The sequence below is a fragment of the Schistocerca piceifrons genome, chromosome 4 (genome assembly GCF_021461385.2).
Source record: "Schistocerca piceifrons isolate TAMUIC-IGC-003096 chromosome 4, iqSchPice1.1, whole genome shotgun sequence".
In the NCBI taxonomy this organism is placed as follows: Eukaryota; Metazoa; Arthropoda; class Insecta; order Orthoptera; family Acrididae; genus Schistocerca; species Schistocerca piceifrons.
The window spans coordinates 458,312,528-458,327,738 of record NC_060141.1 but is presented as its reverse complement, the minus strand read 5'-3'; the positions used below and the strand labels follow the sequence as shown (position 1 = coordinate 458,327,738).

The window sequence follows — 15,211 nt, the reverse complement described above, 5'->3', positions numbered from 1 at the left end:
TGACGTTCTTAGATAATACAAATCTCCTTCATCATAACCAACATGGATTCCGCAAACAGAGATCATGTGAAACTCAGCTCGCCCTATTTGCCCAAGAAATTCACAGTGCCGTAGACACTGGCGAGCAGATTGATGCCGTATTCCTGGACTTCAGGAAGGCATTTGATACGGTTCCGCACTTACGTTTAGTGAAAAAAATACGAGCTTACGGAATATCGGACCAGGTTTGTGATTGGATTCAGGATTTCCTAGAAGAAAGAACACAACATGTCATTCTTAACGGTTCAAAATCTGCAGATGTAGAGGTAATTTCGGGAGTACCGCAGGGAAGCGTGATAGGACCTTTATTGTTTACAATATACATAAATGACTTAGTTGACAACATCGGTAGCTCCGTGAGGCTATTTGCAGATGACACGGTTGTCTACAAGAAAGTAGCAACATCAGAAGACTCGTACGTACTCCAGGAGGACCTGCAGAGGATTAATGCATGGTGCGACAGCTGGCAGCTTTCCCTAAACGTAGATAAATGTAATATAATGCGCATACATAGGGGCAGAAATCCATTCCAGTACGATTATGCCATAGGTGGTAAATCATTGGAAGCGGTAACGACCGTAAAATACTTAGGAGTTACTATCCAGAGCGATCTGAAGTGGAATGATCACATAAAACAAATAGTGGGAAAAGCAGGCGCCAGGTTGAGATTCATAGGAAGAATTCTAAGAAAATGTGACTCATCGACGAAAGAAGTAGCTTACAAAACGCTTGTTCGTCCGATTCTTGAGTATTGCTCATCAGTATGGGACCCTTACCAGGTTGGATTAATAGAAGAGATAGACATGATCCAGCGAAAAGCAGCGCGATTCGTCATGGGGACATTTAGTCAGCGCGAGAGCGTTACGGAGATGCTGAACAAGCTCCAGTGGCGGACACTTCAAGAAAGGCGTTACGCAATACGGAGAGGTTTATTATCGAAATTACGAGAGAGCACATTCCGGGAAGAGATGGGCAACATATTACTACCGCCCACATATATCTCGCGTAATGATCACAACGAAAAGATCCGAGAAATTAGAGCAAATACGGAGACTTACAAGCAGTCGTTCTTCCCACGCACAATTCGTGAATGGAACAGGGAAGGGGGGATCAGATAGTGGTACAATAAGTACCCTCCGCCACACACCGTAAGGTGGCTCGCGGAGTATAGATGTAGATGTAGATAATAGCAGATGTGTTCCTATACAACCTACTACCAACATTCACACTAACATCTGCACAAGACATTTTTGATATTGTTAGAGATTCGAGAAACTACCTCCTTCAAGGCAGAAGGGAATAAAGTCATGGATGCTGATAGCAGCATAACAAACATACAACTAAAACTATGTCAATATCAAAATGTAAAATTCTGCAACACTTAGGTCAAAGAGAGAGACCAAATAATGTACTGAATACTTACTCTAAAACAGCCTGTGGGATGCATATCTGATCCAGATGGAGATGCTGACTAAGTTCATGTAAGTAATTGACATACATCACTTTCCTGCCAAACTTTACACTGCAAAAAAATTGACAATTAAAATTAGAAATCAACATAATATAATTTAGACATAGGAAACAAAAATTACCATTATTGCTATCATCATCAATGGTGTTGGTGGTGGTTGTGGTGATTGTAGCAGCAGTGAAAAAATGTTTGATCTCCAACATTTGATAATAGAAGTGTAAGTTTTCCTAGAACCTTGCATATTTTCAAATTGCCACATAACCACTAACATTTTATAGAAATCTCTCAAATGAAAATACAACCAAAGAATTTTATTCAAATGAATTTTCATTCTGTAGTGAAAATTGCACTGTTCTGAAACTACCCGTCAGTTTACAAGTGTCCAGAATGAGATTCGAATCTGGACCCTTGTCTTTCGTGGTTAATGCTCTTACTGACAGATCTATACAGGCATGACTTACAACCTGCCCTCAGACATTTACTTCCATCACTTGTATCTCCTACATTCCAAACTTCCCAGAATTTCTCCTGCTTACTTTACATCAACCTGTACAGCTTGTGTGTGTGTGTGTGTGTGTGTGTGTGTGTGTGTGTGTGTGTGTGTGTGTGTGGTTTCCCAAATACTGGAAAATACTGCACCTGTTCTAGCACCCAAGTACACATTCCACTTACATTCAGTTAGTGAACAAATTATTACTGTATCTTCTCTTATTCTGTAAGTATTGCATGGTACTTACACACAATTATCTTATGTGCAGTAAAATTAACCCTTTCATTGCTATTGGCATACAAGTGTGTTCATTTATGCCATGTAGGTAGGGAGACCTGATGAATTAGGGTTTCATGTACACCTGAGTGAGGGATCAGGTAAACAAGCAAAATAGAATGGCATCTTGCTGTTATCCGCATTTCAACATTCCTGTCAGTACTGTCATTACATGCTCTTCTTGGTAATGTTGAAAATCACTACAGCTTTTACCTGCTCCTGGGCCCTTTCCGCTTACGACTCATGAACTGTGTCAGTCATGTTTACGTGTTTGGTCAGATGACAATGTTTTCCTGTACCACTTCTGCAACATCGGAACACAATTTATTGGACAAGGATATCATGGAACTCCTCATGAATAGTAGTGGTGAAGATGGTATTGATACTTCAGACCTTTCTTCTGATTGTCTGGATGTATTGCTGATTCTTTGACACCACAAGGAACTTTTTCAGAAGGTTATTCTTCTGAAGAGGGAAAAGGCAATGAATTAGTAAGTATAACTTTGTCACAATAAAGAATGTGTGATTGGTTGGATGACCATACTGTGTCAACAGTCACCATTTTGTGAACACCTTTAGCTGTGTAAGAATAGACTTCAATGATTCAGCAAATCAATTATACTTTTTTGTACTTTTATTTCATTTGAATTTATTTCTGCCATTTGTAACGGGATAAATAATTACTTCACATTTCTTACCGAAAAAAATGACATTACCCAGAAGGTTAGTATAATGGATGTACATAGTGCATGCATCTTTGCATCCCTGGTTATGCGATGAACTAAAAAGTTTGAAGTGAATCAATATTATTCAACAGATTCTTTGCTGAGAACACCAATATTTTCACATATACTGTCCAGGGACCAGTACACACTGATTCTGTGTTTACTGCACATTTGTGGAAATTCAGCCGCTTCTCAAGATATTCTTGTAAAAATACAGTCCACTGTAGGTTAACATTAGTAATAGTGGGAATTAGGGGAGTTGGTGGCAGGAGGAACAAGACTTCTGGTTAGGTGAATACAGGGTTATAAATACAAAATCGTATAGGGGTAATTTAGGTGTTGGTTAAATGTTGTTGTTGTCTTCAGTCCTGAGACTGGTTTGATGCAGCTCTCCATGCTAATCTACCCTGTGCAAGCTCCTTCATCTCCCAGTACCTACTGCAACCTACATCCTTCTGAATCTGCTTAGTGTATTCATCTCTTGGTCTCCCTCTATGATTTTTACCCTCCACATTGCCCTCCAATGCTAAATTGGTGATCCCTTGATGCCTCAGAACATGTCCTACCAACCGATCCCTTCTTCTAGTCAAGTTGGGCCACAAACTTCTCTTCTCCCCAATCCTATTCCGTACCTCCTCATTAGTTACGTGATCTACCCACCTAATCTTCAACATTCTTCTGTAGCACCACATTTCGAAAGCTTCTATTCTCTCCTTGTCCAAACTATTTATTGTCCATGTTTCACTTCCATACATGGCTACGCTCCGTACAAGTACTTTCAGAAATGACTTCCTGACACTTAAATCTATACTCGATGTTAACAAATTTCTCTTCTTCAGAAATGCTTTCCTTGCCATTGCCAGTCTACATTTTATATCCTCTCTACTTCGACCATCATCAGTTATTTTGCTCACCAAATAGCAAAATTCCTTTACTACTTTAAGAGTGTCATTTCCTAATCTAATTCCCTCAGCGTCACCCGACTTATTTCGACTACATTCCATTATCCTCGTTTTGCTATTGTTGATGTTCATCTTATATCCTCCTTTCAGGACACTGTCCATTCCATTTAACTGCTCTTCCAAGTCCTTTGCTGTCTCTGACAGAATTACAATGTCATCAGCGAACCTCAAAGTTTTTATTTCATCTCCCTGGATTTTAATACCTACGCCAAATTTTTCTTTTGTTTCCTTTACTGCTTGCTCTATATACAGATTGAATAACATCGTGGAGAGGCTACAACCCTGTCTCACTCCCTTCCGAACCACTGCTTCCCTTTCATGCCCCTCGACACTTATAACTGTCATCTGGTTTCTGTACAAATTGTAAATAGCCTTTTGCTCCCTGTATTTTACCCCTGCCACCTTTAGAATTTGAAAGAGAGTATTCTAGTCAACATTGTCAAAAGCTTTCTCTAAGTCTACAAATGCTAGAAACAAAGGTTTGCCTTTTCTTAATCTTTCTTCTAAGATAAGTCGTAAGGTCAGTATTGCCTCACGTGGTCCACCATTTCTACGGAATCCAAACTGATCTTCCCCGAGGTCGGCTTCTACTAGTTTTTCCATTCGTCTGTAAATAATTCGTGTTAGTATTTTGCAGCTGTGGCTTATTAAACTGATAGTTCGGTAATTTTCACATCTGCCAATACCTGCTTTCTTTGGGATTGGAATTATTATATTCTTCTTGAAGTCTGAGGGTATTTCGCCTGTCTCATACATCTTGCTCACCAGATGGTAGAGTTTTGTCAGGACTGGCTCTCCCAAGGCTTTCAGTAGTTATAATGGAATGTTGTCCACTCCCAGAGCTTTGTTGCGACTCAGGTCTTTCAGTGCTCTGTCAAACTCTTCACGCAGTATCATATCTCCCATTTCATCTTCATCTACATCCTCTTCCATTTCCATAATATTGTCCTCAAGTACATCGCCCTTGTATAGACCCTCTATATACTCCTTCCACCTTTCTGCTTTCCCTTCTTTGCTTAGAACTGGGTTTCCATCTGAGCTCTTGATATTCTTACAAGTGGCTCTCTTTTCTCCAAAGGTCTCTTTAATTTTCCTGTAGGCTGTATCTATCTTACCCCTAGTGAGATAAGCCTCTACATCCTGATGTTGGTTTAATAGTGAGTTAAAAAAGAGGATTGCAGATAAGCTACTATTAACAGCATAGTGAATGCATTATTGTAGTGAATATAGACACGAAGCCCACACCTACCACAGTAGTACAAATTTATACACCAACTAGCTCCGCAGATGACGAAGAGATTGAAGAAATGTATGATACGACAAAAGAAATTATTCAGATAGTTAAGGGAGACGAAAATTTAATAGTTCTGTGGGACTGGAATTCGATAATAGGAACAGGAAGAGAACATAAAGTAGTAGGTTAATATGAACTAGGGGGTAAGGAATGAAAGAGGAAACCACCTAGTAGAATTTTGCACAGAGCATAGCTTAATCATAGCTAACACTTGGTTTAAGAACCATGAAAGAAGGTTGTATACATGGAAGAGGCCGGGAGACGCTGGAAGGTTTCAGATAGATTACATAATGGTAAGCAGGTTTTAAAATGTATGACATTTCCAGGGGCAGGTGTTGTCTCTGACCACAATTTATTGGTTATGAACTGCAGATTAAAGCTGAAGAAACTGCTTAAAGGTAGTAATTTAAGGAGATGGGACCTGGATAAACTGAAAGAACCGGAGGTTGCAGAGTGTTTCAAAGAGAGCATTAGGGAACGATTGACAAGAGCAGGGGAAAGAAATACAGTAGAAGAAAAATGGGTAGCTTTGAGAGATGAAATAGTGAAGGCAGCAGAGGATCAAGTAGGTAAATAGGCAAGGGCTAGTAAAAATCCACAGGTAACAGAAGATATATTGAATTTAATTGATAAGAGGAGAATATAAAAAAATGCAGTAAATGAAGCAGGAGAAAAGGAATACAAACGTCTCAAAAATGAGATTGACAGGAAGTGCAAAATGGCTAAGCAGGCATGGCTAGAGGACAAATGTAAGGATGTAGAGGCTTATCTCACTAGGGGTAAGATAGATACTGCCTACAGGAAATTAAAAGAGACTTTTGGAGAAAAGAGAACCACCTGTATGAATATCAAGAGCTCAGACGGAAAACCAGTCCTAGGCAAAGAAGGGAAAGCAGAAAGATGGAAAGAGTATATAGAGGGTCTATACAAGGGTGATATTCTTGAGGACAATATTATGGAAATGGAAGAGGATGTAGATGAAGATGAAATGGGAGATACGATACTGCGTGAAGAATCTGACAGAGCATTGAAAGACCTAAATCGAAACAAGCCCCAAGAGTAGCGAATACCGCAGTAGAACTACTGATAGCCTAGGGAGAGCCAGCCCTCTCAAAACTCTACCATATGGTGAGCAAGATGTATGAGACAGGCGAACAGACTCCAAGAAGGATATAATAATTCCAATTCCAAAAAAAAAAAGAAGCAGGTGCAGACAGATGTGAAAATTACCGCACTATCAGTTTAGTAAGTCACGGCTGCAAAATACTAACACGAATTCTTTACAGACAAATGGAAAAACTGGTAGAAGCTGAACTCGGGGAAGATCTGTTTGGACTACATGTTGGAACACGTGAGGCAATACTGACCCTGCGACTTATCTTAGAAGCTAGATTAAGGAAAGGCAAACCTACGTTTCTAGCATTTGTAGACTTAGAGAAAGCTTTTGACAATGTTGATTGGAATACTCTCTTTCAAATTCTGAAGGTAGCAGGGGTAAAGTACAGGGAGTGAAAGGCTATTTGCAATCTGTACAGAAACCAGATGACAGTTATAAGAGTTGAGGGGCATGAAATGGAAGCAGTGGTTGGGAAGGGAGTGAGACAGGACTGTAGCCTATCCCCGATTTTATTCAATCTGTACATTGAACAAGCAGTAAAGGAAACAAAAGAAAAATTCGGAGCAGGAATTAAAATCCATGGAGAAGAAATAAAAACTTTGAGGTTCACCGATGACATTGTAATTCTTTAAGAGACAGCAAAGGACTTGGAAGAGCAGTTGAATGGAATGGACAGTGTCTTGAAAGGAGGATATAAGATGAACATCAACAAAAGCAAAACAAGGATAATGGAATGTAGTTGAATTAATTTGGGTGATGCTGAGGGAACTAGATTAGGAAATGAGTCACTTAAAGTAGTAGAAGAGTTTTGCTATTTGGGGAGCAAAATAACTGATGATGGTCGAAATAGAGAGGATATAAAATGTAGACAGGCAATGGCAAGGAAAGTGTTTCTGAAGAAGAGAAATTGTTAACATCGAGTATAGATTTAAGTGTCAGGAAGTCATTTCTGAAAGTATTCGTATGGAGCGTAGCCATGTATGGAAGTGAAACATGGACAATAAATAGTTTGGACAAGGAGAGAATAGAAGCTTTCGAAATGTGGTGCTACAGAAGAATGTTGAAGATTAGATGGGGAGATCACGTAACTAATGAGGAGGTATTGAATAGAATTCGGGAGAAGAGAAATTTGTGGCATAACTTGACTAGAAGAAGGGATCGGTTGGTAGGACATGTTCTGAGGCATCAAAGGATCACCAGTTTAGTACTAGAGGGAAGCGTGGATGGTAAAAGTCGTAGAGGGAGATCAAGAGATTAATACACTCCACAGATTCATAAGGATGTAGGTTGCAGTAGGTACTGGGAGATGAAGAAGCTTTAACAGGACAGAGTAGCACGGAGAGCTGCATGAAACCAGTCTCTGCACTAAAGACTGCAACAACAACAACAACAACAACAACAATCAAAGAGTGGTTCCACTTGTGCTGGGAAGTATATTAGCCAACAGTGATGTGTACTCTCCCATAGCCTGCAGCAATCGTTGAGTGAGTCAGCCGCCCACCAGTCGGGTGCACAGTGTGTTCCCCCCCACCAGCCAGCTGAGCAGGCAGGATACTCAGTCCTCGAAGCCGTGAAAGGGTTAATATGCTGCTTTTATGCATTTTGAATGTTACAATGTTACCGTTAATAAAAAGTGTACACATCAACAACATGGAGAATACAAATTTTATTGCAGAAACTCGAAATTTTTTGAAATGTGATAAATATTAGTGTAAAATCACTTATGAAAGTGGATGGATTTTTCAAGCAAATATCACATTTAGGATAAACTTAAAAGTCAAGAGTACAGTAAAGATAAAAACAAGAATACGGGAAATGATAAATAGTGTGCTTTTAAGTTTTCAGCCAAACTGTTTTCTCCATTTGACGCACGGTATTTTAACAGTCGATCCAAGCATCCTCTTCTTGTACTCTGAGCCATGTTATAATGCATACTCTGTGTCTGGACTTCAACGAAGATATGGCAAGTATGCTTTATATCACAGCTCATTGATATTTCCACAACCAATCCACTCATCATCTTCAGGTTGTAATGGCTGCTTGCTGCCTGTCTGGTTGGAGTCTAGACATCAATTATTCACCTGAAGGAGACAGTCAAGTCTGCTGTTGAAATATTTTGCAGAAAATGGAAACAACTCGTCTGAGGATCTGAAGATAATAGATAATGTCTAAGACCAAAACTGTACAATTGAAAAACTAATAAACAAAAATGACAGCTGCAGGTGTCAGTGAATGAGTATATCAGGCCATTAAATTCTAGCCAGTTTAATTTTCTAGATTGAAATTGATGCAATCAATCATGTCAAGAAAACCTGACATATCAGAGAAAATAATGACTTTGCATACTGTCACCCTAATACTGATAAATTAAAGCATAACAACTACACGCAATTTATACTGATGTCAATGGATGGCAGTGACAAAATGATATAAAGAGGGAGAGTAGAGGATATATGCAAGGAAATTGATGTCTTATTTAAAGGAAAAAAACTTTATTGTCCATGGATTACTTGTAATAATATAGTCCACATCATTCAGATAATGAATTGAAATATTAAATCAAAATTTTTGTCTCTGGATTGCTGAACAGAACTTTTCTCTTCCAAACTAGACACATTATGGAGACTACAGCAATACGTAAAAAGTGAACCCGTTCAGAATCAAGGAGGTGACAAAATTCTTAATGGATATGTGAGATACACCTTGGTGCCTGTTTTCCAGTAACATAATTTCAATGCTTATTTCCTGTCATCACGAAATCAGTTTAAGCATACTGAATATTCACAGTATGCAACAGCTGCTGTATCTAGATCTGTGGATATTGCTGGAGGCAGTTGCTAATCTGTTCAGTGATCAATTTTAGTAATCTTAAATGCATTGTCTTATAATCATTTACTTTTATATTAATGCTATAAAGAAAAGCTACAGGAAGTAAATGATCAACATTTCTTTCAAATTTACTAATAACCCTATGTGTTTACCTTATAGCAGCACGAAATATCTGCCATATTACTCTGATGAAATTTGTTGGATGGACTAGATACAGAGCCTTAACATTCTTCTTGTATTTCCGATCAAAGGCCTTATACGCTTGCCATAACCATGACAGTGATGGTTTATTTTTACTTGTCAGTCCATAGTGGAAATAAACAAGACTGTAATCTTGCTCAACATATTTATCCAACGTATACATCAGGTACCTAAAACAGAACGAAAATGTAGGGTTAAATATCCATCTTTCATTGTGTTACAGATACAGTTTATTTCACAAATGCTACTACTATAATATACATGAAGGGGGGGGGGGGGGGGGGGGGGGGGGGGGAGGAGATAAAATAATATGACCACGCGTATACTGTTGCATAACGCTACTTCAAGACAATGTGAATTCTCATGAAGTAGTCCTGAATTATGAACAATGAAATTTCCTTGAAAAGAAACTCTTTTGAATTCCTCAAGAAACATCTAAAGTAACATGTCTTTATTGAGCTTCCAGCTCTTAATATTCCAATCATGTAACCATAGATATTCTGAAAGTCACATTATTTTATCCCAATGTTAATTTTTAAAATATCTCAGTTGTAAGGTAGGGCCCCAACCTCTTTGACAATAAAGGAAATAATACACGTGTCAATGAAAGAACAAGGAGACACAATGGTTTTAACAAGCCTTAGCAGCTGCCTTTATTTACATTGAGACTCAACATATGATTGGTCCGAACCATTAAGAAACCTCTATTCAGGAGTGGATCATGGAAGGAAGTGATGTCATTTCAGACTGAACAAGCATGAGCTCAGACTGGTGTGGCGATAGATGGCATCAAGATAGCCCACCAGACTCACCTCCTGATGCAACTGAAAACTTCACAGAAAACCCAAGTTGAGTTGCACGTAGGTTACGCAGTTGTACTGTAATCAATGGTATAAAGTTTAATCATCCTACAATTAACTGGGAAAATTACAGTTTTGTTAGTGGTGAGTGTGGCAAGACATCTGTGAAACATTATTAAATGCCTTCTCTGAAAACTACCTAGAATACATAGTTCACAACCCCACTAATCGGAAGCCATGAGTGAAAGCCTAAGATTGAGTTCTGTGTATTGCTCACTACGGCCTCCATTCCACATCGCCCGTTGGGGGTGAACACACATAAATGCAAAAATCATTAGGACAGACACCACAAGACCATTGATAGCCACTAAAGGGGGAGGGGCACCCTGGATTGAAGCCAAAAGGTCCTGGGATTCCAGGATCCAATACAGCCTTCGACTCACCGTACGTTCAAGTAATTTGCGGAGGGCACCAGTTAAACTGACCGGACAACAGCTGTCCATCAGAAGAGCCAGTTTACCCGATTTCAAAATATTGAATAATGAAACATTCTCACCACTAGGAAGGGAATTCCCCCTTGATTCCGAAGTGGTTGGTTGGTTGGTTGGTTTGAAGGCGGGAGAACAGACCAAACTTCAAGGTCATCGGTCCCTTGTTCCTAATAAAACAATGCCACAAGTGTGAGAATAAAACGGATGAAACATGTAACACAAAACAGAAAGAAAGGAAAAGCCACAAGAACGAAGGAAAGGCAACAAAACACTAAAAGGAACAAAAGAGGACAAGAAATCAAAGAGAGATGCTAGAAACAGAAGAAAGTAAAACATGAAAGCAGATTACAGTAGCTGGCCAACCAAGAGAATAAAAAAGGGAAAGCCAGCCACTCTGAAACACATTAAAACCTCTACCCTAAAAGCACTAGGGTGGAGGTCACAGAGGGACAAAGGACATGCGCTAAAATCTACATAGATGTATAAAAGCCACTCTCACAGATAAAACGTAAAACTAAAGCTGCTGTGGAGGCATTGTCACCCAACACCGAAGGCAGGGTGCTGGGAAAGTTAAAAGTCTGCCGCAGGGCGGCGAAAAGTGGGCAGTCCAGCAAGAGGTGGACGACCGTCATTTGGGAGCCACAGCGACACTGAGGTGGGTCCTCTCGACGGAGTAGGTAACCATGTGTTAGCCACGTATGGCCAATGCAGGGCCGGCAGAAGACAACTGGTTCCCTGCGAGAGGCCTGCATGGAAAACTTCCACACATTCATAGTCTCCTTAATGACACACAGTTTGTTGTGCGTGCTCTTTTGCCATTCCATCTCCCGAAGCTGGAAAACCCTGTAGTGTAAGACAGAACGCAGGTCAGCTTCGGAGATGCCTATCTCCAGAAGCGGTTTCCGTGACGCCTGTTTGGCCAGCCTGTCAGCAAGTTTGGTGCCGGGGATTCCGACGTGTCCTGGGGTCCACACAAACACCATGGAACAGCGGGACTGTTCCAGGGCATAGATGGACTCCTGAATGGACGCTACCAGAGGGTGGAAAGGGTAGCACTGGTCGATAGTTTGTAGGCTGCTTTAGGAGAAATGACTCGCCAGGGCATGAGCGGATGGACTCAAAAGCACGAGATACGGCTGCCAGCTCTGCAGTGGAAACACTGCAGCCAACTGGCAAGGAGTGCTGCTCAATATGTTCTCCATGAACATAAGCAAAGCCTACGTGACCATCAGTCAGTGAGCCAATGGCGTAAACCACTTCAGAGCCCCGGAACATGTCAAGAATCGACAGGAAGTGACAGCGGAGAGCGGTGGGGTTAACAGAGTCCTTAGGGCCATGCACAAGGCACAGACAAAGCTGCGGCCGAGGCGTACACCATGTAGGCGTACGTGAACAAAGCACAAGTAGAGGTGGTAAAAGGGAGGACTCCAGTTCAGAAGGAAGGGACTGTACGTGAACCGCAATTGTTAGCCCTGATCTGGGCCACCGATGTGGGAGATGGACTGCTGTGGGCGGGTTGGTTGGTTTTGGGGTTTGATGGGGGCTAAACATCGAGGTCATCAGTCCCCAGATCCAAACAGCCAAACAGACATACTTGTAAAAGGCCTATACAGTAAAAGCGTAACCTCTGCACCCAGAGGGAGGGAACACCAAGGGGTACAGAGCTAAAATGAACACCACAGCAACACAAAATAGAGGACACTTAAAAGGAGCAGAGCAAATAGTTGACTAGAGTAAAACAGACTACAGTGGTTGATGGATCAGGTAAAAGGTCAACCTCTCAACTACAAATGAAGAACCTCCAGCTGGAGAGCGATGATAGAGGTACCAACACAACTTGTTAGCATAAAAGACACTATTTTGGTATCCACATCACAATTAAAAGCCGCTGGAGTGGGTGTAGCCTGAGAAATCATGCGACAGCACCCACACTAGAGCGAGTGATAAAACCCAGCTGCACAGATAAAACATAAAACTGAGTCAGCTATTGAGGCATCGTCACCTAGAATTAAAGGAAGTGCAGCTGGTAAATTAAAGGACTGCTGCAAGGGGACTAAAAGGGGCAGTCCATCAGAAGATGAACCACTGTCAGCCCTGCATCACAGCGACACTTGGGCGGGTTCTCACGACGAAGGAGATAGCTGTGGGTCAACCGCGTATGTCCAATTCGGAGACGGCAGCAAACAACTGAGTCCCTACACATGCCCCTCAAGGATGAGTTCCATACGGCTGTGGACGACTTGACCATGCGGAGCTTATTTGGCGTGTTCATGACAGACCATTCAGAGCTCCAGACATCGCGGACTTTGCGATATAGGGCTGACTGGAGGTCTCTTTCCATGAGACCAAGCTCCAGGGGTGGCGAAGTAGTGGCCTGCTTGGCCAACCGATCGACACGTTCGTTTCTTGGAATGCCGATATGGCCCGGGGTCCACACAAACATCATTGAACAACCACACTCGGCAAGAGCAAAAACAGCATCTTGAATACCAGGCACCAAAGGGTCCCGAGAAAAACACTGGTCGAGTGGTTGCAATCCACTCGGAGTCACTGCATATGACAAATGACTCCCCAGAGCAGGAGGAAAGGTGAGCGAGTGCACAATAAAGAGCAACCAGCTCTGCAGTGAAAACACTGCTTCCACAAGGCAGGGAATGCTGCTCAATGTAGTCGCTGTGGATGAAAGCAAACCCAGTGCATCCATCGACCACAGAACCATCGGTGTAGACTACATCTGCATCGCAAAACGAGGCAAGAAGAGCCAGGAATTGTTGACGAAGACTGGGAGGTGGAATGGAGGACTTGGAGTCGCAGGACAAATCCAGGCAAAGCCACAAGTGAGGGAGGGACCAAGGAGGGGTAGAAGAAGAGGGCCAGAAGGATGGAGGAAGGGGAAAGGACTCAAGTGACGAGAGAAGGGAGTGAAAGCGGACCGCGATGGGAAGACCTGACCTGGGCCGCGGTTGTGGGGAGGGGAGTGCAGAAGATGGAAAAAGGAGCCTGCAGTTTGGGTGGTTGGGCGAGGCATGGACGCGGGCGATGTATGACACAAGCAGCTGTTGTCGGCGGAATCGTAGGGGAGGGATTCCAGCTTCTACAAGAAGGCTAGTTACCGGACTAGTGCGGAAGGCACCTGTTGCCAGTCTGACACCACAATGGAGAATCAGGTCAAGGATCTGCAACGTTGAGGGTGCTGCTGAGTCATACACCACGCTCCCGTAGTCGAGACGGGATTGGACTAAGGCCTTAGAGAGCTGTAGGAGGGTTGTTTATGCAGCCCCCCAAACGATGTGGCTGAGGCAGCGAAGGATGTTGAGGTGCCGCCAGCACCGTTGTTTAAGCTCGCGAAGATGAGGTGTCCAAGTGAGCTGAACATCAAACAGCATGCCAAGGAAGTGATGCGTCTCCTCAATGCGAAGGAGTTCATTGGCAAGGTAGAGCTCTGGATGGAGGTGGACCGTGCGACGATGACAGAAATGCATCACTCGGGTCTTGAAGGCTGAGATCTGAAAACCATGGTTGGATGCCCAAAAATGTGCCTTACGGATAGCTCCCTGCAGCCACTGTTCAGCAACACTGATCCTTGTGCATCTGTAATAAAGACAAAAGTCATCGGCATAAAGAGAGGAACAGACCGATGAGCCCACCGCACCCGCAAGACCATTAATCGCCACCAAAAAGAGGTGAGCACCGAGAACCGAGCCCTGCGGGATACCGTTCTCCTGAATATGAGCAGAGCTAAGATATGTGCAAACTCGAACCCGAAAGCAGCGACTGGAGAGGAAATTCCGTAGAAAAATTGGAAGTGGACCCCATAAGCCCTATTGGTGCAGCGTAGCAATGATATGATGGGGCCAGGGGGTATCATACGCCTTCCGAAGATCAAAGAAAACAGCAACTAGATGTTCTCCGCCGAGTAAAAGCTGTACAAATAGCCGACTCTAGCGAGAATAAATTGTCGATCGCTGAGCGGCCCTGATGGAAGCCCCCCCTGTTGCTGGACTAGGAGGCCCTGAGCTTCGAGGATCCACATGAGCTGCCGACTCACCATCTGTTCCAGGAGTTTGCACATAACGTTGGTAAGGCTGATAGGGCGATAGCTGTCAACCACCAGTGGATCTGCACTAGGTTTCAGCACCGGGATGGTAACTCTATCCTGCCAACGAGTTGGGGAAACAGAGATTCGTCCAGATGCGGTTAAACAGGGTGAGTAATTCACCCCGACAGCGTGCCGAGAGACGGTGAAGGAACTGGTTGTAAATTCGGTGTGGACCTGGAGAGGTATTGGGGCAAGCTGTAAGGGCACTTTGGAACTCCCATTCACTAAACGGGGCGTTGTATCGTTCCCAATTGTGTGTGCGAAACGACAACTGCGTACGCTCGGCCTGCTCTTTAATGGTGCAGAATTCTGCGCTGTAGCCTGCTGTCGCGGAAATACGAGCGAAGTACTTTGCCAGATGTTTGGCGATGGCGACTGGGTCAGTACAAAGTGTACCCTGAAGAGAAAGGCAAGGGA

At 42.6% G+C, this 15,211-nt stretch overlaps 1 protein-coding gene across 1 annotated transcript in view; it reads right to left on the bottom strand.

Annotated features, from left to right (window-relative positions):
* The window catches only part of LOC124795444 (rho GTPase-activating protein 1-like), a 100,521-nt gene that overhangs the window by 24,342 nt on the left and 60,968 nt on the right, over positions 1 to 15,211 (bottom strand). Inside the window, exons 4-5 of the mRNA XM_047259468.1 lie at positions 9,356 to 9,574; positions 1,463 to 1,561 (exon numbers count right to left, since the gene is read on the bottom strand). Of these exons, the coding sequence (XP_047115424.1) occupies positions 1,463 to 1,561; positions 9,356 to 9,574 (318 nt within the window). The remainder of the gene's footprint in view (positions 1 to 1,462; positions 1,562 to 9,355; positions 9,575 to 15,211) is intronic.